This window comes from Panulirus ornatus, chromosome 40 (genome assembly GCF_036320965.1).
Source record: "Panulirus ornatus isolate Po-2019 chromosome 40, ASM3632096v1, whole genome shotgun sequence".
Taxonomy (NCBI): Eukaryota; Metazoa; Arthropoda; class Malacostraca; order Decapoda; family Palinuridae; genus Panulirus; species Panulirus ornatus.
The window spans coordinates 17243748-17265298 of NC_092263.1; the positions used below are offsets into that span (position 1 = coordinate 17243748).

At 42.7% G+C, this 21551-nt stretch overlaps 1 protein-coding gene and 1 long non-coding RNA gene across 2 annotated transcripts in view; one reads left to right on the forward strand and one right to left on the reverse strand.

The window, feature by feature from the left end:
* The window catches only part of LOC139761485 (uncharacterized), a 419732-nt gene that overhangs the window by 386958 nt on the left and 11223 nt on the right, over positions 1-21551 (forward strand). The window contains 1 exon segment of the mRNA XM_071685744.1: positions 20987-21117. Within this exon segment, the coding sequence (XP_071541845.1) occupies positions 20987-21117 (131 nt within the window).
* The window catches only part of LOC139761486 (uncharacterized), an 84934-nt gene that overhangs the window by 57569 nt on the left and 5814 nt on the right, over positions 1-21551 (reverse strand). The window lies entirely within an intron of this gene.

Consider the following 21551-nt stretch of genomic DNA (forward strand, 5'->3'; position numbering starts at 1 on the left):
GTGGGAGGTGGGCTGTTTAGAAAGGGTAGTGAGTGGTGGGATGAAGAAGTAAGAGTATTAGTGAAAGAGAAGAGAGAGGCATTTGGACAATTTTTGCAGGGAAAAAATGAAATTGAGTGGGAGAAGTATAAAAGAAAGAGACAGGAGGTCAAGAGAAAGGTGCAAGAGGTGAAAAAAAGGGCAAATGAGAGTTGGGGTGAGAGACTATCAGTAAATTTTAGGGAGAATAAAAAGATGTTCTGGAAGGAGGTAAATAGGGTGCGTAAGACAAGGGAGCAAATGGGAACTTCAGTGAAGGGCGTAAATGGGGAGGTGATAACAAGTAGTGGTGATGTGAGGAGATGGAATGAGTATTTTGAAGGTTTGTTGAATGTGTCTGATGACAGAGTGGCAGATATAGGGTGTTTTGGTCGAGGTGGTGTGCAAAGTGAGAGGGTTAGGGAAAATGATTTGGGAAACAGAGGAGAGGTAGTAAAAGCTTTGCGGAAGATGAAAGCCGGCAAGGCAGCAGGTTTGGATGGTATTGCAGTGGAATTTATTAAAAAAGGGGGTGACTGTATTGTTGACTGGTTGGTAAGGTTATTTAATGTATGTATGACTCATGGTGAGGTGCCTGAGGATTGGCGGAATGCGTGCATAGTGCCATTGTACAAAGGCAAAGGGGATAAGAGTGAGTGCTCAAATTACAGAGGTATAAGTTTGTTGAGTATTCCTGGTAAATTATATGGGAGGGTATTGATTGAGAGGGTGAAGGCATGTACAGAGCATCAGATTGGGGAAGAGCAGTGCGGTTTCAGAAGTGGTAGAGGTTGTGTGGATCAGGTGTTTGCTTTGAAGAATGTATGTGAGAAATACTTAGAAAAGCAAATGGATTTGTATGTAGCATTTATGGATCTGGAGAAGGCATATGATAGAGTTGATAGAGATGCTCTGTGGAAGGTATTAAGAATATATGGTGTGGAGGCAAGTTGTTAGAAGCAGTGAAAAGTTTTTATCGAGGATGTAAGGCATGTGTACGTGTAGGAAGAGAGGAAAGTGATTGGTTCTCAGTGAATGTAGGTTTGCGGCAGGGGTGTGTGATGTCTCCATGGTTGTTTAATTTGTTTATGGATGGGGTTGTTAGGGAGGTAAATGCAAGAGTCCTGGAAAGAGGGGCAAGTATGAAGTCTGTTGGGGATGAGAGAGCTTGGGAAGTGAGTCAGTTGTTGTTCGCTGATGATACAGCGCTGGTGGCTGATTCATGTGAGAAACTGCAGAAGCTGGTGACTGAGTTTGGTAAAGTGTGTGGAAGAAGAAAGTTAAGAGTAAATGTGAATAAGAGCAAGGTTATTAGGTACAGTAGGGGTTGAGGGTCAAGTCAATTGGGAGGTGAGTTTGAATGGAGAAAAACTGGAGGAAGTGAAGTGTTTTAGATATCTGGGAGTGGATCTGTCAGCGGATGGAACCATGGAAGCGGAAGTGGATCATAGGGTGGGGGAGGGGGCGAAAATTTTGGGAGCCTTGAAAAATGTGTGGAAGTCGAGAACATTATCTCGGAAAGCAAAAATGGGTATGTTTGAAGGAATAGTGGTTCCAACAATGTTGTATGGTTGCGAGGCGTGGGCTATGGATAGAGTTGTGCGCAGGAGGATGGATGTGCTGGAAATGAGATGTTTGAGGACAATGTGTGGTGTGAGGTGGTTTGATCGAGTAAGTAACGTAAGGGTAAGAGAGATGTGTGGAAATAAAAAGAGCGTGGTTGAGAGAGCAGAAGAGGGTGTTTTGAAATGGTTTGGGCACATGGAGAGAATGAGTGAGGAAAGATTGACCAAGAGGATGTATGTGTCGGAGGTGGAGGGAACAAGGAGAAGTGGGAGACCAAATTGGAGGTGGAAAGATGGAGTGAAAAAGATTTTGAGTGATCGGGGCCTGAACATGCAGGAGGGTGAAAGGTGGGCAAGGAATAGAGTGAATTGGATCGATGTGGTATACTGGGGTTGACGAGCTGTCAGTGGATTGAATCAGGGCATGTGAAGCGTCTGGGGTAAACCATGGAAAGTTGTGTGGGGCCTGGATGTGGAAAGGGAGCTGTGGTTTCGGGCATTATTGCATGACAGCTAGAGACTGAGTGTGAACGAATGGGGCCTTTGTTGTCTTTTGTTATCGCTACCTCGCACACATGAGGGGGGAGGGGGAGGGTATTCCATGTGTGGCGAGGTGGCGATGGGAATGAATAAAGGCAGACAGTGTGAATTGTGTGCATGTGTATATATGTATGTGTCTGTGTGTGTATATATATGTGTACATTGAGATGTATAGGTATGATATTTGCGTGTGTGGACGTGTATGTATATACATGTGTATGGGGGTGGGTTGGGCCATTTCTTTCGTCTGTTTCCTTGCGCTACCTCACAACGCGGGAGACAGCGACAAAGCAAAATAAATAAATAAATATGATTATTAAAATATATATATATATATAACTCTATAAAATGAAGGTTTGTTGAATGTGTTTGATGATAAAGTGGTAGATATAGGGTGTTTGGTTGAGGTGGTGTGCAAAGTGAGAGGGTTAGGGAAAATGATTTGTTAAACAGAGAGAGGTAGTAAAGCTTTGTGGAAGATGAAAGCCGGCAAGGCAGCGGGTTTGGATGGTATTGCAGTGGAATTTATTAAAAAAGGGGGTGACTGTATTGTTGACTGGTTGGTAAGGTTATGTAATGTATGTATGATTCATGGTGAGGTGCCTGAGGATGGCAGAATGCTTGCATAGTGCCATTGTACAAAGGCAAAGGGGATAAGAGTAAGTGCTCAAATTACAGAGGTATAAGTTTGTTGAGTGATCCTGGTAAATTATATGGGAGGGTACTGATTGAGAGGGTGAAGGCATGTACAGAGCACCAGACTGGGGTAGAGCAGTGTGGTTTCAGAAGTCGTAGGGGATGTGTGGATCAGGTGTTTACTTTGAAGAGTGTATGTTAGAAATACTTTGAAAAGCAAATGGATTTGTATGTAGCATTTATGGATCTGGAGAAGGCATATGATAGAGTTGATAGAGATGCTCTGTGGAAGGTATTAAGAATATATGGTGTGGGAGGCAAGTTGTTAGAAGCAGTTGAAAGTTTTTATCGAGGATGTAAGGCATGTGTACGTGTAGGAAGAGAGGAAAGTGATTGGTTCTCAGTGAATGTAGGTTTGCGACAGGGGGTTGTGATGTCTCCATGGTTGTTTAATTTGTTTATGGATGGGGTTGTTAGGGAGATGAATGCAAGAGTTTTGGAAAGAGGGGAAGTATGCAGTCTGTTGTGGGTGAGAGAGCTTGGGAAGTGAGTCAGTTATTGTTCGCTGATGATACAGCGTGGTGGCTGATTCATGTGAGAAACTGCAGAAGCTGGTGACTGAGTTTGGTAAGTTCGTGAAAGAAGAAAGTTGAGAGTAAATGTGAATAAGAGCAAGGTTATTAGGTACAGTAGGGTTGAGGGTCAAGTCAATTGGGAGGTAAGTTTGAATGTAGAAATACTTGAGGAAGTGGGGTATTTTAGATATCTGGGAGTGGATTGGCAGCAGATGGAACCATGGAAGTGCAAGTGAATCATAGGATGGGGGAGGGAGCGAAGATTCTGGGAGCCTTGAAGAATGTGTGGAAGTCGAGAATATTATCTCGGAAAGCAAAAATGGGTATGTTTGAAGGAATGATGGTTCCAACGATGTTGTATGGTTGCGAGGCGTGGGCTATGGATAGAGTTGTGCAGAGGAGGGGATGTGCTGGAAATGAGATGTTTGAGGACAATGTAAGGTGTGAGATGGTTTGAATGAGTAAGTGATAATAGGGTAAGAGAGATGTGTGATAATAAAAAGAGTGTGGTTTGAGAGAGCGAAGAGGGTGTTTTAAAATGATTTGGTCACATGGAGAGAATGAGTAGGAAAGGATGACCAAGAGGATATATGTGTCGGAGGTGGAGGGAACGAGGAGAAGTGGGAGACCAAATTGGAGGTGGAAAGATGGAGTGAGAAAGATTTTGAGTGATGGGGGCCTGAACATGCAGGAGGGTGAAAGGAGGGCAAGGAATAGAGTGAATTGGATCGATGTGGTATACCGGGGTTATTTATTTATTTTGCTTTGTCACTGTCTCCCGCATTAGCGAGGTAGTGCAAGAAAACAGATGAAAGAATGGCCCAACCCACCCACATACACATGTATATACATACACGTCCACACACGCAAATATACATACCTATACATCTCAATGAACACATATATATACACACACAGACATATACATATACACACATGTACATAATTCACAGTCTGCCTTTATTTATTTCCCATCGCCACCTCGCCACACATGGAATAACAACCCCCTCCCCCCTCTGTGCGAGGTACTGCTAGGAAAAGACAACAAAGGCCACATTCGCTCACACTCAGTCTCTAGCTGTCATGTAATAATGCACCGAAACCACAGCTCCTTTCCACATCCAGGCCCCACAGAACTTTCCATGGTTTACCCCGACACTTCACATGCCCTGGTTCAATCCAATTGACAGCACGTCGACCCCGGTTATACCACATCGTTCAAATTCACTCTATTCCTTGCACGCCTTTCACCCTCCTGCATGTTCAGGTCCCAATCACTCAAAATCTTTCTCATTCCATCTTTCCACCTCCAATTTGGTCTCCCACTCCTCCTCGTTCCCTCCACCTCTGACACATATATCCTCTTGGTCAATCTTTCCTCACTCATCTCTCCATGTGACCAAACCATTTCAAAACACCCTCTTCTGCTCTCTCAACCACACTCTTTTTATTTCCACACATCTCTCTTACCCTTACATTACTTACTCAATCAAACCACCTCACACCACACATTGTCCTCAAACATCTCATTTCCAGCACATCCACCCTCCTGCGCACAACTCTATCCATAGCCCAACGCCTCGCAACCATACAACATTCCTTCAAAGATACCCATTTTTGCTTTCGAGATAATGTTCTCGACTTTCAAACATTCTTCAAGGCTCCCAGAATTTTTCGCCCCCTCCCCCACCCTTTGATTCACTTCCATTTCCATGGTTCCATCCGCTACCAGATCCACTCCCAGATATCTAAAAACTCTTTAATTCCTCCAGTTTTTCTCCATTCAAACTCACCTCCCAATTGACTTGGACCCTCAACCCTACTGTACCTAATAACCTTGCTTTTATTCACATTTACCTCTTAACTTTCTTCTTTCACACACTTTACCAAACTGTCACCAGCTTCTGCAGTTTCTCACATGAATCAGCCACCAGCACTGTATCATCAGCGAACAACAACTGACTCACTTCCCAGGACTTCCCAGGCTCTCTCATCCACAACAGACTGCATACTTGCCCCTCTTTCCAAAACTCTTGCATTCATCTCCCTAACAACCCCATCCATAAACAAATTAAACAACCATGGAGATATCACACACCCCTGCCGCAAACTACATTCACTGAGAGCCAATCACTTTCTCTCTTCCCTACATGTACACATGCCTTACATCCTTGATAAAAACTTTCCACTGCTTCTCACAACCTGCCTCCCACACATATATTCTTAATACCTTCCACAGAGCATCTCTATCAACTCTATCATATGCCTTCTCAGATCCATAAATGCTACATACAAATCCATTTGCTTTTCTAAGTATTTCTCACATACACTCTTCAAAGCAAACACCTGATCCACACATCCTCTACCACTTCTGAAACCACACTGCTCTTCCCCAATCTAATGCTCTGTACATGCCTTCACCCTCTAAATCAATACCCTCCCATATAATTTACCAGGAATACTCAACAAACCTTTTTTTTTTTTTTGTTTTGTCGCTGTCTCCCACGTTTTGCGAGGTAGCGCAAGGAAACAGACGAAAGAAATGGCCCAACCCACCCCCATACACATGTATATACATACGTCCACACAACGCAAATATACATACCTACACAGCTTTCCATGGTTTACCCCAGACGCCTCACATGCCTTGATTCAATCCACTGACAGCACGTCAACCCGCGTATACCACATCGCTCCAATTCACTCTATTCCTTGCCCTCCTTTCACCCTCCTGCATGTTCAGGCCCCGAATACACAAAATCTTTTTCACTCCTATCTTTCACCTCCAATTTGGTCTCCCTCTTCTCCTCGTTCCATCACCTCCGACACATATATTCTCTTGGTCAATCTTTCCTCACTCATTCTCATCCATGTGGCCCGAACCATTTCAAAAACACCCTCTTCTGCTCTCTCAACCACGCTCTTTTTATTTCCACACATCTCTCTTACCCTTACGTTACTTACTCGATCAAACCACCTCACACCACATATTGTCCTCAAACATCTCATTTCAGCACATCCATCCTCCTGCGCACAACTCTATCCATAGCCCACGTCTCGCAACCATACAACATTGTTGGAACCTATTCCTTCAAACATACCCATTTTTGCTTTCCGAGATAATGTTCTCGACTTCCACACATTCTTCAAGGCTCCCAGAATTTTCGCCCCTCCCCAACCCTATGATCCACTTCCGCTTCCATGGTTCCATCCGCTGCAGATCCACTCCAGATATCTAAAACACTTCACTTCCTCCAGTTTTTCTCCATTCAAACTCACCTCCCAATTGACTTGACCCTCAACCCTACTGTACCTAATAACCTTGCTCTTATTCACATTTACTCTTAACTTTCTTCTTTCACACACTTTACCAAACTCAGTCACCAGCTTCTGCAGTTTCTCACATGAATCAGCCACCAGCGCTGTATCATCAGCGAACAACAACTGACTCACTTCCCAAGCTCTTCATCCCCAACAGACTTCATACTTGCCCCTCTTTCCAAAACTCTTGCATTCACCTCCCTAACAACCCCATCCATAAACAAATTAAACAACCATGGAGACATCACACACCCCTGCCGCAAAACCTACATTCACTGAGAACCAATCACTTTCCTCTCTTCCTACACGTACACATGCCTTACATCCTTGATAAAAACTTTATCATTGCTTCTAACAACTTGCCTCCCACACCATATATTCTTAATACTTCCACAGAGCATCTCTATCAACTCTATCAACCTATACCTCTATAATTTGAGCACTCAGTCTTTTCCCCTTTGCCTTTGTATAATGGCACTATGCAAGCATTCCGCCAATCCTCAGGCACCTCACATGAATCATACATACATTGAATAACCTTACCAACCAGTCCACAATACATTTTATCCCCTTTTTTAATAAATTCCACTGCAATACCATCCAAACCTGCTGCCTTGCCAGCTTTCGTCTTCCGCAAATGCTTTTACTACCTCTTCTCTGTTTACCAAATTATTTTCCCTAACCCTCTCACTTTGCACACCACCTCAACCAAAACACCCTATATCTGCCACTCTATCATCAAACACATTCAACAAAACCTTCAAAATACTCACCCATCTCTTTCTCACATCACCACTACTTATCACCTCCCCATTAGCCCCCTTCACTGAATTCCCATTTGCGCCCTTGTCTTACGCACTTTATTTACCTCCTTCCAAAACATGTATTTATTCTCCCTAAAATTTAATGATACTCTCTCACCCCAACTCTCATTTGCCCTCTTTTTCACTCTTTGCCCCTTTCTCTTGACCTCCTGCCTCTTTCTTTTATACATCTCCCACTCATGTATAAGGGGAAACTGAAGGAGTCACGCGGGGAGTGCTCATCCTCCTCGAAGGCTCAGATTGGGTGTCTAAATGTGTGTGGATGTAACCAGCAAGAGAAAAAAAGAGAGATAGGTAGTATGTTTAAGGAAAGGAACCTAGATGTTTTGGCTCTGAGTGAAACAAAGCTCAAGGTGTAAAAGTGGTTTGGGAATGTTCTTGGGAGTAAAATCAGGGGTTAGTGAGAGGACAAGAGCAAGGGAAGGAGTAGCACTACTTCTGAAACAGGACTTGTGGGAGTATGTGATAGAGTGTAAGAAAGTAAATTCTAGATTGATATGGGTAAAAACCGAAAGTTGATGGAGAGAGATGGGTGATTATTGGTGCATATGCACCTGGGCATGAGAAGAAAGATCATGAGAGGCAAATGTTTTGGAGCAGCTGAATGAGTGTGTTAGTGGTTTTGATGCTCAAGACCGGGTTATAGTGATGGGTGATTTGAATGCAAAGGTGAGTAATGTGGCAGTTGAGGGAATAATTGGTATACATGGGGTGTTCAGTGTTGTAATGGAATGGTGAAGAGCTTGTAGATTTATGTGCTGAAAAAGGACTGGTGATTGGGAATACGTGGTTTAAAAAGCGGAGATATAATAAGTATACGTATAAGTAAGTAGGGGAAAAATGGCCAGAGAGCATTATTGGATTACATGTTAATTGATAGGCACACGAAAAAGAGACTTTTGGATGTTAATTTGCTGAGAGGTGCAACTGAAGGGATGTCTGGTCATTATCTTGTGGAGGCAAAGGTGAAGATTTGTAGGGGTTTTCAGAAAAGAAGAGAGAATGTTGGGGGTGAAGAGAGTGGTGAGAGTAAGTGAGCTTGGGAAGGAGACTTGTGTGAGGAATACTAGGAGAGACTGAGTACAGAGTGGAAAAAGGTGAGAACAAAGGAGGGTAAGGGGAGTGGGGGAGGAGTGGGATGTATTTAGGGAAGCAGTGATGGCTTGCGCAAAAGATGCTTTGTGGCCATAGAAGCGTGGGAGGTGGGTTGAATTAGAAAGGGTTAGTGAGTGGTGGGATGATAGAAGTAAGATTATTAGTGAAAGAGAAGAGAGAGGCATTTGGACGATTTTTGCAGGGAAAAAAAAAAAATATATATATTTATATATATATATATATTATATTATATATATATATTATATATATATATATTTATTTGTTCTTCTTCATACTATTCGCCATTTCCCGCGTTAACGAGAGGTAGCGTTACATATATATTTTCTTTCTTTTCTTTTAAACTATTCCCCATTTCCCGCGTTAGCAAGGTAGCGTTAAGAACAGAGGACTGGGCCTCTGAGGGAATATCCTCACCTGGCCCCCTTCTCTGTTCCTTCTTTTGGAAAATTAAAAAAAAAAACAAGAGGGGAGGATTTCCAGCCCCCCCTCCCTCCCCTTTTAGTCGCCTTCTACGACATGCAGGGAATATGTGGGAAGTATTCTTTCTCCCTATCCCCAGGGATATATTATATATATATATATATATATTTATATATTATATATATATATATATATATATATATATATATATATATATATATATATATTTTTTTTTTTTATTTTTTTTTTTTGCTTTGTCGCTGTCTCCCGCGTTTGCGAGGTAGCGCAATGAAACAGACAGAAAGAAATGGCCCAACCCAGCCCATTACACATGTATATTACATATGTCCACACACACAAATATACATACCTACACAGCTTTCCATGGTTTACTTCAGACGCTTCACATGCCTTGATTCAATCCACTGACAGCACGTCAACCCCGGTATACCGCATCGATCCATTTCACTCTATTCCTTGCCCTCCTTTCACCCTCCTGCATGCTCATCCCCGATCACACAAAATCTTTTTCACTCCATCCCCACCTCCAACACATATATCCTCTTGGTCAATCTTTCCTCACTCATTCTCTCCATGTGCCCAAACCATTTCAAAACAACCCTCTTCTGCTCTCTCAGCACGCCCTTTTTATTTTCCACACATCTCTCTTACCCTTCCTTAACTTACTCGATCAAACCACCTCACACCACACATTGTCCTCAAACATCTCATTTCCAGCACATCCACCCTCCTGCGCACAACTCTATCCATAGCCCATGCCTCACACCATACAACATTGTTGGAGCCACTATTCCTTCAAACATACCCATTTTTGCTTTCCGAGATAATGTTCTCGACTTCCACACATTCTTCAAGGCTCCCGGGATTTTCGCCCCCTCCCCCACCCTATGATCCACTTCCGTTCCATGGTTCCATCCGCTGCCAAATCCACTCCCAAATATCTAAAACACTTTACTTCCTCCAGTTTTTCTCCATTCAAACTTACCTCCCAATTGACTTGACCCTCAACCCTACTGTACCTAATAACCTTGCTCTTATTCACATTTACTCTTAACTTTCTTCTTTCACACACTTTACCAAACTCAGTCACCAGCTCCTGCCGTTTCTCACATGAATCAGCCACCAGCGCTGTATCATCAGCAAACAACAACTGACTCACTTCCCAAGCTCTCTCATCCCCAACAGACTTCATACTTTGCCCCTCTTTCCAAAAATCTTGCATTCACCTCCCTAACAACCCCATCCATAAACAAATTAAACAAACTATGGAGACATCACACTACCCTGCCGCAAACCTACATTCACTGAGAACCAATCACTTTCCTCTCTTCCTACACGTACACATGCCTTACATTCTTGATAAAAACTTTTCACTGCTTCTAAAAACTTGCCTCCACACCATATATTCTTAATACCTTCCACAGAGCATCTCTATCAACTCTATCATATGCCTTCTCCAGATCCATAAATGCTACATACAAATCCATTTGCTTTTCTAAGTATTTCTCACATACATTCTTCAAAGCAAACACCTGATCCACACATCCTCTACCACTTCTGAAACCACACATATATATATGAAGGGCGTAAATGGGGAGGTGATAACAAGTAGTGGTGATGTGAGAAGGAGATGGAATGAGTATTTTGAAGGTTTGTTGAATGTGTTTGATGATAAAGTGGTAGATATAGGGTGTTTTGGTTGAGGTGGTGTGCAAAGTGAGAGGGTTAGGGAAAATGATTTGATAAACAAAGAAGAGGTAGTAAAAGCTTTATGGAAGATGAAAGCCGGCAAGGCAGCGGGTTTGGATGGTATTGCAGTGGAATTTATTAAAAAAGGTGGTGACTGTATTGTTGACTGGTTGGTAAGGTTATGTAATGTATGTATGATTCATGGTGAGGTGCCTGAGGATTGGCAGAATGCTTGCATAGTGCCATTGTACAAAGGCAAAGGGGATAAGAGTAAGTGCTCAAATTACAGAGGTATAAGTTTGTTGAGTGATCCTGGTAAATTATATGGGAGGGTACTGATTGAGAGGGTGAAGGCATGTACAGAGCACCAGACTGGGGTAGAGCAGTGTGGTTTCAGAAGTCGTAGGGGATGTGTGGATCAGGTGTTTACTTTGAAGAGTGTATGTTAGAAATACTTTGAAAAGCAAATGGATTTGTATGTAGCATTTATGGATCTGGAGAAGGCATATGATAGAGTTGATAGAGATGCTCTGTGGAAGGTATTAAGAATATATGGTGTGGGAGGCAAGTTGTTAGAAGCAGTGAAAAGTTTTTATCGAGGATGTAAGGCATGTGTACGTGTAGGAAGAGAGGAAAGTGATTGGTTCTCAGTGAATGTAGGTTTGCGACAGGGGTGTGTGATGTCTCCATGGTTGTTTAATTTGTTTATGGATGGGGTTGTTAGGGAGATGAATGCAAGAGTTTTGGAAAGAGGGGCAAGTATGCAGTCTGTTGTGGGTGAGAGAGCTTGGGAAGTGAGTCAGTTATTGTTCGCTGATGATACAGCGCTGGTGGCTGATTCATGTGAGAAACTGCAGAAGCTGGTGACTGAGTTTGGTAAAGTTCGTGAAAGAAGAAAGTTGAGAGTAAATGTGAATAAGAGCAAGGTTATTAGGTACAGTAGGGTTGAGGGTCAAGTCAATTGGGAGGTAAGTTTGAATGTAGAAATACTTGAGGAAGTGGGGTATTTTAGATATCTGGGAGTGGATCTGGCAGCAGATGGAACCATGGAAGTGCAAGTGAATCATAGGATGGGGGAGGGAGCGAAGATTCTGGGAGCCTTGAAGAATGTGTGGAAGTCGAGAATATTATCTCGGAAAGCAAAAATGGGTATGTTTGAAGGAATGATGGTTCCAACGATGTTGTATGGTTGCGAGGCGTGGGCTATGGATAGAGTTGTGCAGAGGAGGGTGGATGTGCTGGAAATGAGATGTTTGAGGACAATGTAAGGTGTGAGATGGTTTGAATGAGTAAGTGATAATAGGGTAAGAGAGATGTGTGATAATAAAAAGAGTGTGGTTGAGAGAGCAGAAGAGGGTGTTTTAAAATGATTTGGTCACATGGAGAGAATGAGTAGGAAAGATTGACCAAGAGGATATATGTGTCGGAGGTGGAGGGAACGAGGAGAAGTGGGAGACCAAATTGGAGGTGGAAAGATGGAGTGAGAAAGATTTTGAGTGATGGGGGCCTGAACATGCAGGAGGGTGAAAGGAGGGCAAGGAATAGAGTGAATTGGATCGATGTGGTATACCGGGGTTATTTATTTATTTTGCTTTGTCACTGTCTCCCGCATTAGCGAGGTAGTGCAAGAAAACAGATGAAAGAATGGCCCAACCCACCCACATACACATGTATATACATACACGTCCACACACGCAAATATACATACCTATACATCTCAATGAACACATATATATACACACACAGACATATACATATACACACATGTACATAATTCACAGTCTGCCTTTATTTATTCCCATCGCCACCTCGCCACACATGGAATAACAACCCCCTCCCCCCTCGTGTGCGAGGTACTGCTAGGAAAAGACAACAAAGGCCACATTCGCTCACACTCAGTCTCTAGCTGTCATGTAATAATGCACCGAAACCACAGCTCCCTTTCCACATCCAGGCCCCACAGAACTTTCCATGGTTTACCCCAGACACTTCACATGCCCTGGTTCAATCCATTGACAGCACGTCGACCCCGGTATACCACATCGTTCAAATTCACTCTATTCCTTGCACGCCTTTCACCCTCCTGCATGTTCAGGTCCCAATCACTCAAAATCTTTCTCATTCCATCTTTCCACCTCCAATTTGGTCTCCCACTCCTCCTCGTTCCCTCCACCTCTGACACATATATCCTCTTGGTCAATCTTTCCTCACTCATTCTCTCCATGTGACCAAACCATTTCAAAACACCCTCTTCTGCTCTCTCAACCACACTCTTTTTATTTCCACACATCTCTCTTACCCTTACATTACTTACTCAATCAAACCACCTCACACCACACATTGTCCTCAAACATCTCATTTCCAGCACATCCACCCTCCTGCGCACAACTCTATCCATAGCCCACGCCTCGCAACCATACAACATTCCTTCAAAGATACCCATTTTTGCTTTCCGAGATAATGTTCTCGACTTTCAAACATTCTTCAAGGCTCCCAGAATTTTCGCCCCCTCCCCCACCCTTTGATTCACTTCCATTTCCATGGTTCCATCCGCTACCAGATCCACTCCCAGATATCTAAAACTCTTTACTTCCTCCAGTTTTTCTCCATTCAAACTCACCTCCCAATTGACTTGACCCTCAACCCTACTGTACCTAATAACCTTGCTTTTATTCACATTTACTCTTAACTTTCTTCTTTCACACACTTTACCAAACTGTCACCAGCTTCTGCAGTTTCTCACATGAATCAGCCACCAGCACTGTATCATCAGCGAACAACAACTGACTCACTTCCCAGGACTTCCCAGGCTCTCTCATCCACAACAGACTGCATACTTGCCCCTCTTTCCAAAACTCTTGCATTCATCTCCCTAACAACCCCATCCATAAACAAATTAAACAACCATGGAGATATCACACACCCCTGCCGCAAACCTACATTCACTGAGAGCCAATCACTTTCCTCTCTCCCTACATGTACACATGCCTTACATCCTTGATAAAAACTTTCCACTGCTTCTCACAACCTGCCTCCCACACCATATATTCTTAATACCTTCCACAGAGCATCTCTATCAACTCTATCATATGCCTTCTCCAGATCCATAAATGCTACATACAAATCCATTTGCTTTTCTAAGTATTTCTCACATACACTCTTCAAAGCAAACACCTGATCCACACATCCTCTACCACTTCTGAAACCACACTGCTCTTCCCCAATCTAATGCTCTGTACATGCCTTCACCCTCTAAATCAATACCCTCCCATATAATTTACCAGGAATACTCAACAAACCTTTTTTTTTTTTTTGTTTTGTCGCTGTCTCCCACGTTTGCGAGGTAGCGCAAGGAAACAGACGAAAGAAATGGCCCAACCCACCCCCATACACATGTATATACATACGTCCACACACGCAAATATACATACCTACACAGCTTTCCATGGTTTACCCCAGACGCCTCACATGCCTTGATTCAATCCACTGACAGCACGTCAACCCCGGTATACCACATCGCTCCAATTCACTCTATTCCTTGCCCTCCTTTCACCCTCCTGCATGTTCAGGCCCCGAATACACAAAATCTTTTTCACTCCATCTTTCCACCTCCAATTTGGTCTCCCTCTTCTCCTCGTTCCATCCACCTCCGACACATATATTCTCTTGGTCAATCTTTCCTCACTCATTCTCTCCATGTGCCCGAACCATTTCAAAACACCCTCTTCTGCTCTCTCAACCACGCTCTTTTTATTTCCACACATCTCTCTTACCCTTACGTTACTTACTCGATCAAACCACCTCACACCACATATTGTCCTCAAACATCTCATTTCCAGCACATCCATCCTCCTGCGCACAACTCTATCCATAGCCCACGTCTCGCAACCATACAACATTGTTGGAACCACTATTCCTTCAAACATACCCATTTTTGCTTTCCGAGATAATGTTCTCGACTTCCACACATTCTTCAAGGCTCCCAGAATTTTCGCCCCCTCCCCCACCCTATGATCCACTTCCGCTTCCATGGTTCCATCCGCTGCCAGATCCACTCCCAGATATCTAAAACACTTCACTTCCTCCAGTTTTTCTCCATTCAAACTCACCTCCCAATTGACTTGACCCTCAACCCTACTGTACCTAATAACCTTGCTCTTATTCACATTTACTCTTAACTTTCTTCTTTCACACACTTTACCAAACTCAGTCACCAGCTTCTGCAGTTTCTCACATGAATCAGCCACCAGCGCTGTATCATCAGCGAACAACAACTGACTCACTTCCCAAGCTCTCTCATCCCCAACAGACTTCATACTTGCCCCTCTTTCCAAAACTCTTGCATTCACCTCCCTAACAACCCCATCCATAAACAAATTAAACAACCATGGAGACATCACACACCCCTGCCGCAAACCTACATTCACTGAGAACCAATCACTTTCCTCTCTTCCTACACGTACACATGCCTTACATCCTTGATAAAAACTTTTCATTGCTTCTAACAACTTGCCTCCCACACCATATATTCTTAATACCTTCCACAGAGCATCTCTATCAACTCTATCAACCTATACCTCTATAATTTGAGCACTCAGTCTTATCCCCTTTGCCTTTGTATAATGGCACTATGCAAGCATTCCGCCAATCCTCAGGCACCTCACCATGAATCATACATACATTGAATAACCTTACCAACCAGTCCACAATACAGTTATCCCCTTTTTTAATAAATTCCACTGCAATACCATCCAAACCTGCTGCCTTGCCAGCTTTCGTCTTCCGCAAAGCTTTTACTACCTCTTCTCTGTTTACCAAATTATTTTCCCTAACCCTCTCACTTTGCACACCACCTCAACCAAAACACCCTATATCTGCCACTCTATCATCAAACACATTCAACAAACCTTCAAAATACTCACTCCATCTCTTTCTCACATCACCACTACTTATCACCTCCCCATTAGCCCCCTTCACTGAAGTTCCCATTTGCGCCCTTGTCTTACGCACTTTATTTACCTCCTTCCAAAACATGTATTTATTCTCCCTAAAATTTAATGATACTCTCTCACCCCAACTCTCATTTGCCCTCTTTTTCACCTCTTGCCCCTTTCTCTTGACCTCCTGCCTCTTTCTTTTATACATCTCCCACTCATGTATAAGGGGAAACTGAAGGAGTCACGCGGGGAGTGCTCATCCTCCTCGAAGGCTCAGATTGGGGTGTCTAAATGTGTGTGGATGTAACCAGCAAGAGAAAAAAAGAGAGATAGGTAGTATGTTTAAGGAAAGGAACCTAGATGTTTTGGCTCTGAGTGAAACAAAGCTCAAGGGTAAAAGTGGTTTGGGAATGTCTTGGGAGTAAAATCAGGGGTTAGTGAGAGGACAAGAGCAAGGGAAGGAGTAGCACTACTTCTGAAACAGGACTTGTGGGAGTATGTGATAGAGTGTAAGAAAGTAAATTCTAGATTGATATGGGTAAAACCGAAAGTTGATGGAGAGAGATGGGTGATTATTGGTGCATATGCACCTGGGCATGAGAAGAAAGATCATGAGAGGCAAATGTTTTGGGAGCAGCTGAATGAGTGTGTTAGTGGTTTTGATGCTCAAGACCGGGTTATAGTGATGGGTGATTTGAATGCAAAGGTGAGTAATGTGGCAGTTGAGGGAATAATTGGTATACATGGGGTGTTCAGTGTTGTAAATGGAAATGGTGAAGAGCTTGTAGATTTATGTGCTGAAAAAGGACTGGTGATTGGGAATACGTGGTTTAAAAAGCGAGATATACATAAGTATACGTATGTAAGTAGGAAAGATGGCCAGAGAGCATTATTGGATTACATGTTAATTGATAGGCACACGAAAAAGAGACTTTTGGATGTTAATTTGCTGAGAGGTGCAACTGAAGGGATGTCTGGTCATTATCTTGTGGAGGCAAAGGTGAAGATTTGTAGGGGTTTTCAGAAAAGAAGAGAGAATGTTGGGGGTGAAGAGAGTGGTGAGAGTAAGTGAGCTTGGGAAGGAGACTTGTGTGAGGAAATACTAGGAGAGACTGAGTACAGAGTGGAAAAAGGTGAGAACAAAGGAGGTAAGGGGAGTGGGGGAGGAGTGGGATGTATTTAGGGAAGCAGTGATGGCTTGCGCAAAAGATGCTTGTGGCATGAGAAGCGTGGGAGGTGGGTTGATTAGAAAGGGTAGTGAGTGGTGGGATGAAGAAGTAAGATTATTAGTGAAAGAGAAGAGAGAGGCATTTGGACGATTTTTGCAGGGAAAAAAAAAAAATATATATATATATATATATATATATATATATATATATATATATATATATATATATATATATATATTCTTGTTCTTCTTCATACTATTCGCCATTTCCCGCGTTAACGAGGTAGCGTTACATATATATTTTCTTTCTTTTCTTTTAAACTATTCCCCATTTCCCGCGTTAGCAAGGTAGCGTTAAGAACAGAGGACTGGGCCTCTGAGGGAATATCCTCACCTGGCCCCCTTCTCTGTTCCTTCTTTTGGAAAATTAAAAAAAAAAAACAAGAGGGGAGGATTTCCAGCCCCCCGCTCCCTCCCCTTTTAGTCGCCTTCTACGACATGCAGGGAATATGTGGGAAGTATTCTTTCTCCCCTATCCCCAGGGATATATATATATATATATATATATATATATATATATATATATATATATATATATATATATATATATATATATATATATATATATTTTTTTTTTTTTTTTTTTTTTTTGCTTTGTCGCTGTCTCCCGCGTTTGCGAGGTAGCGCAATGAAACAGACGAAAGAAATGGCCCAACCCACGCCCATACACATGTATATACATATGTCCACACACACAAATATACATACCTACACAGCTTTCCATGGTTTACTTCAGACGCTTCACATGCCTTGATTCAATCCACTGACAGCACGTCAACCCCGGTATACCGCATCGATCCATTTCACTCTATTCCTTGCCCTCCTTTCACCCTCCTGCATGCTCATCCCCCGATCACACAAAATCTTTTTCACTCCATCCCCCCACCTCCAACACATATATCCTCTTGGTCAATCTTTCCTCACTCATTCTCTCCATGTGCCCAAACCATTTCAAAACACCCTCTTCTGCTCTCTCAGCCACGCCCTTTTTATTTCCACACATCTCTCTTACCCTTACGTTACTTACTCGATCAAACCACCTCACACCACACATTGTCCTCAAACATCTCATTTCCAGCACATCCACCCTCCTGCGCACAACTCTATCCATAGCCCATGCCTCACAACCATACAACATTGTTGGAGCCACTATTCCTTCAAACATACCCATTTTTGCTTTCCGAGATAATGTTCTCGACTTCCACACATTCTTCAAGGCTCCCGGGATTTTCGCCCCCTCCCCCACCCTATGATCCACTTCCGTTTCCATGGTTCCATCCGCTGCCAAATCCACTCCCAAATATCTAAAACACTTTACTTCCTCCAGTTTTTCTCCATTCAAACTTACCTCCCAATTGACTTGACCCTCAACCCTACTGTACCTAATAACCTTGCTCTTATTCACATTTACTCTTAACTTTCTTCTTTCACACACTTTACCAAACTCAGTCACCAGCTCCTGCCGTTTCTCACATGAATCAGCCACCAGCGCTGTATCATCAGCAAACAACAACTGACTCACTTCCCAAGCTCTCTCATCCCCAACAGACTTCATACTTGCCCCTCTTTCCAAAAATCTTGCATTCACCTCCCTAACAACCCCATCCATAAACAAATTAAACAACTATGGAGACATCACACTACCCTGCCGCAAACCTACATTCACTGAGAACCAATCACTTTCCTCTCTTCCTACACGTACACATGCCTTACATTCTTGATAAAAACTTTTCACTGCTTCTAAAAACTTGCCTCCCACACCATATATTCTTAATACCTTCCACAGAGCATCTCTATCAACTCTATCATATGCCTTCTCCAGATCCATAAATGCTACATACAAATCCATGTGCTTTTCTAAGTATTTCTCACATACACTCTTCAAAGCAAACACCTGATCCACACATCCTCTACCACTTCTGAAACCACACATATATATATGAAGGGCGTAAATGGGGAGGTGATAACAAGTAGTGGTGATGTGAGAAGGAGATGGAATGAGTATTTTGAAGGTTTGTTGAATGTGTCTGATGACAGAGTGGCAGATATAGGGTGTTTTGGTCGAGGTGGTGTGCAAAGTGAGAGGGTTAGGGAAAATGATTTGGTAAACAGAGAAGAGGTAGTAAAAGCTTTGCGGAAGATGAAAGCCAGCAAGGCAGCAGGATTGGATGGTATTGCAGTGGAAATTATTAAAAAAGGGGGTGACTGTATTGTTGACTGGTTGGTAAGGTTATTTAATGTATGTATGACTCATGGTGAGGTGCCTGAGGATTTGCGGAATGCGTGCATAGTGCCATTGTACAAAGGCAAAGGGGATAAGAGTGAGTGCTCAAATTACAGAGGTATAAGTTTGTTGAGTATTCCTGGTAAATTATATGGGAGGGTATTGATTGAGAGGGTGAAGGCATGTACAGAGCATCAGATTGGGGAAGAGCAGTGCGGTTTCAGAAGTGGTAGAGGATGTGTGGATCAGGTGTTTGCTTTGAAGAATGTATGTGAGAAATACTTAGAAAAGCAAATGGATTTGTATGTAGCATTTATGGATCTGGAGAAGGCATATGATAGAGTTGATAGAGATGCTCTGTGGAAGGTATTAAGAATATATGGTGTGGGAGGCAAGTTGTTAGAAGCAGTGAAAAGTTTTTATCGAGGATGTAAGGCATGTGTACGTGTAGGAAGAGAGGAAAGTGATTGGTTCTCAGTGAATGTAGGTTTTCGGCAGGGGTGTGTGATGTCTCCATGGTTGTTTAATTTGTTTATGGATGGGGTTGTTAGGGAGGTAAATGCAAGAGTCCTGGAAAGAGGGGCAAGTATGAAGTCTGTTGGGGATGAGAGAGCTTGGGAAGTGAGTCAGTTGTTGTTCGTTGATGATACAGCGCTGGTGGCTGATTCATGTGAGAAACTGCAGAAGCTGGTGACTGAGTTTGGTAAAGTGTGTGGAAGAAGAAAGTTAAGAGTAAATGTGAATAAGAGCAAGGTTATTAGGTACAGTAGGGTTGAGGGTCAAGTCAATTGGGAGGTGAGTTTGAATGGAGAAAAACTGGAGGAAGTGAAGTGTTTTAGATATCTGGGAGTGGATCTGTCAGCGGATGGAACCATGGAAGCGGAAGTGGATCATAGGGTGGGGGAGGGGGCGAAAATTTTGGGAGCCTTGAAAAATGTGTGGAAGTCGAGAACATTATCTCGGAAAGCAAAAATGGGTATGTTTGAAGGAATAGTGGTTCCAACAATGCTGTATGGTTGCGAGGCGTGGGCTATGGATAGAGTTGTGCGCAGGAGGATGGATGTGCTGGAAATGAGATGTTTAAGGACAGTGTGTGGTGTGAGGTGGTTTGATCGAGTAAGTAACGTAAGGGTAAGAGAGATGTGTGGAAATAAAAAGAGCGTGGTTGAGAGAGCAGAAGAGGGTGTTTTGAAATGGTTTGGGCACATGGAGAGAATGAGTGAGGAAAGATTGACCAAGAGGATATATGTGTCGGAGGTGGAGGGAACGAGGAGAAGAGGGAGACCAAATTGGAGGTGGAAAGATGGAGTGAAAAAGATTTTGTGTGATCGGGGCCTGAACATGCAGGAGGGTGAAAGGAGGGCAAGGAATAGAGTGAATTGGAGCGATGTGGTATACAGGGGTTGACGTGCTGTCAGTGGATTGAATCAAGGCATGTGAAGCGTCTGGGGTAAACCATGGAAAGCTGTGTAGGTATGTATATTTGCGTGTGTGGACGTGTGTATGTACATGTGTATGGGGGGGGGGGGGGGGGTTGGGCCATTTCTTTCGTCTGTTTCCTTGCGCTACCTCGCAAACGCGGGAGACAGCGACAAAGTATAAAAAAAAAAAAAAAAAAATATATATATATATATATATATATATATATATATATATATCATTAAAGGGTAAATGAAAACAAATATTACTTTTTCAGCATAAAACGTGCAAATTTGAGGTGACGAGCAGAGGAGATAGGATATGTGTGAGCAGCAAAATTTTTTCTTGAAATTCAGTAATGATAATAATATATTCTTATCTATTTTTAACACTGCCCTGACAAGCCTAATTTTTATATAAAATTCTCATCTCTCCTCATATGCCATCCACCAGACTATAAACAGTTCAAGGGCAACGCAAGGCTCCGAATGGCACTCCAGGAACCTGAAAGTTCATGTATAGCAGCAGCTCAGACGTCAGGAGGATCTGTCTTTAACAGTTATAAATGGAACCCCAAGAAAAAAGTAAGTTCCAAATTATGTTGGACCTTTTGGATGTAAATCTGTATATTCATTACCAATATGTTTTCCTGTGTTTACTTTAAAGGTATTTAAACTGATATAAGAAACTAATTATAAAAATTTGAAAAGAGGTGAAAAAGGAATGAGGTGGATGGACGAGTGGAAATGTTAATATGAGAAATAAGGAAGGGAAGTTCTTGAATCAAAAGGAGGAAGCAAAATGAAAATGGACAGAGTATTCTGAGGAACTGGTGAATCTGAGACAAGGTGAGGAAACAGGAGTTACATACATGAAGGATGGAAGGAAAAGGTAGGTAGTAGTTAGTAAACAGTCAACGACCAGGGAAGTATATTGCCTGAACTACCCACCTGGGTATCAGGAAGGTTATTGATGGCTGCATAATGAGCCAGCACTTCATTGTTGTCAAGTTGCACTC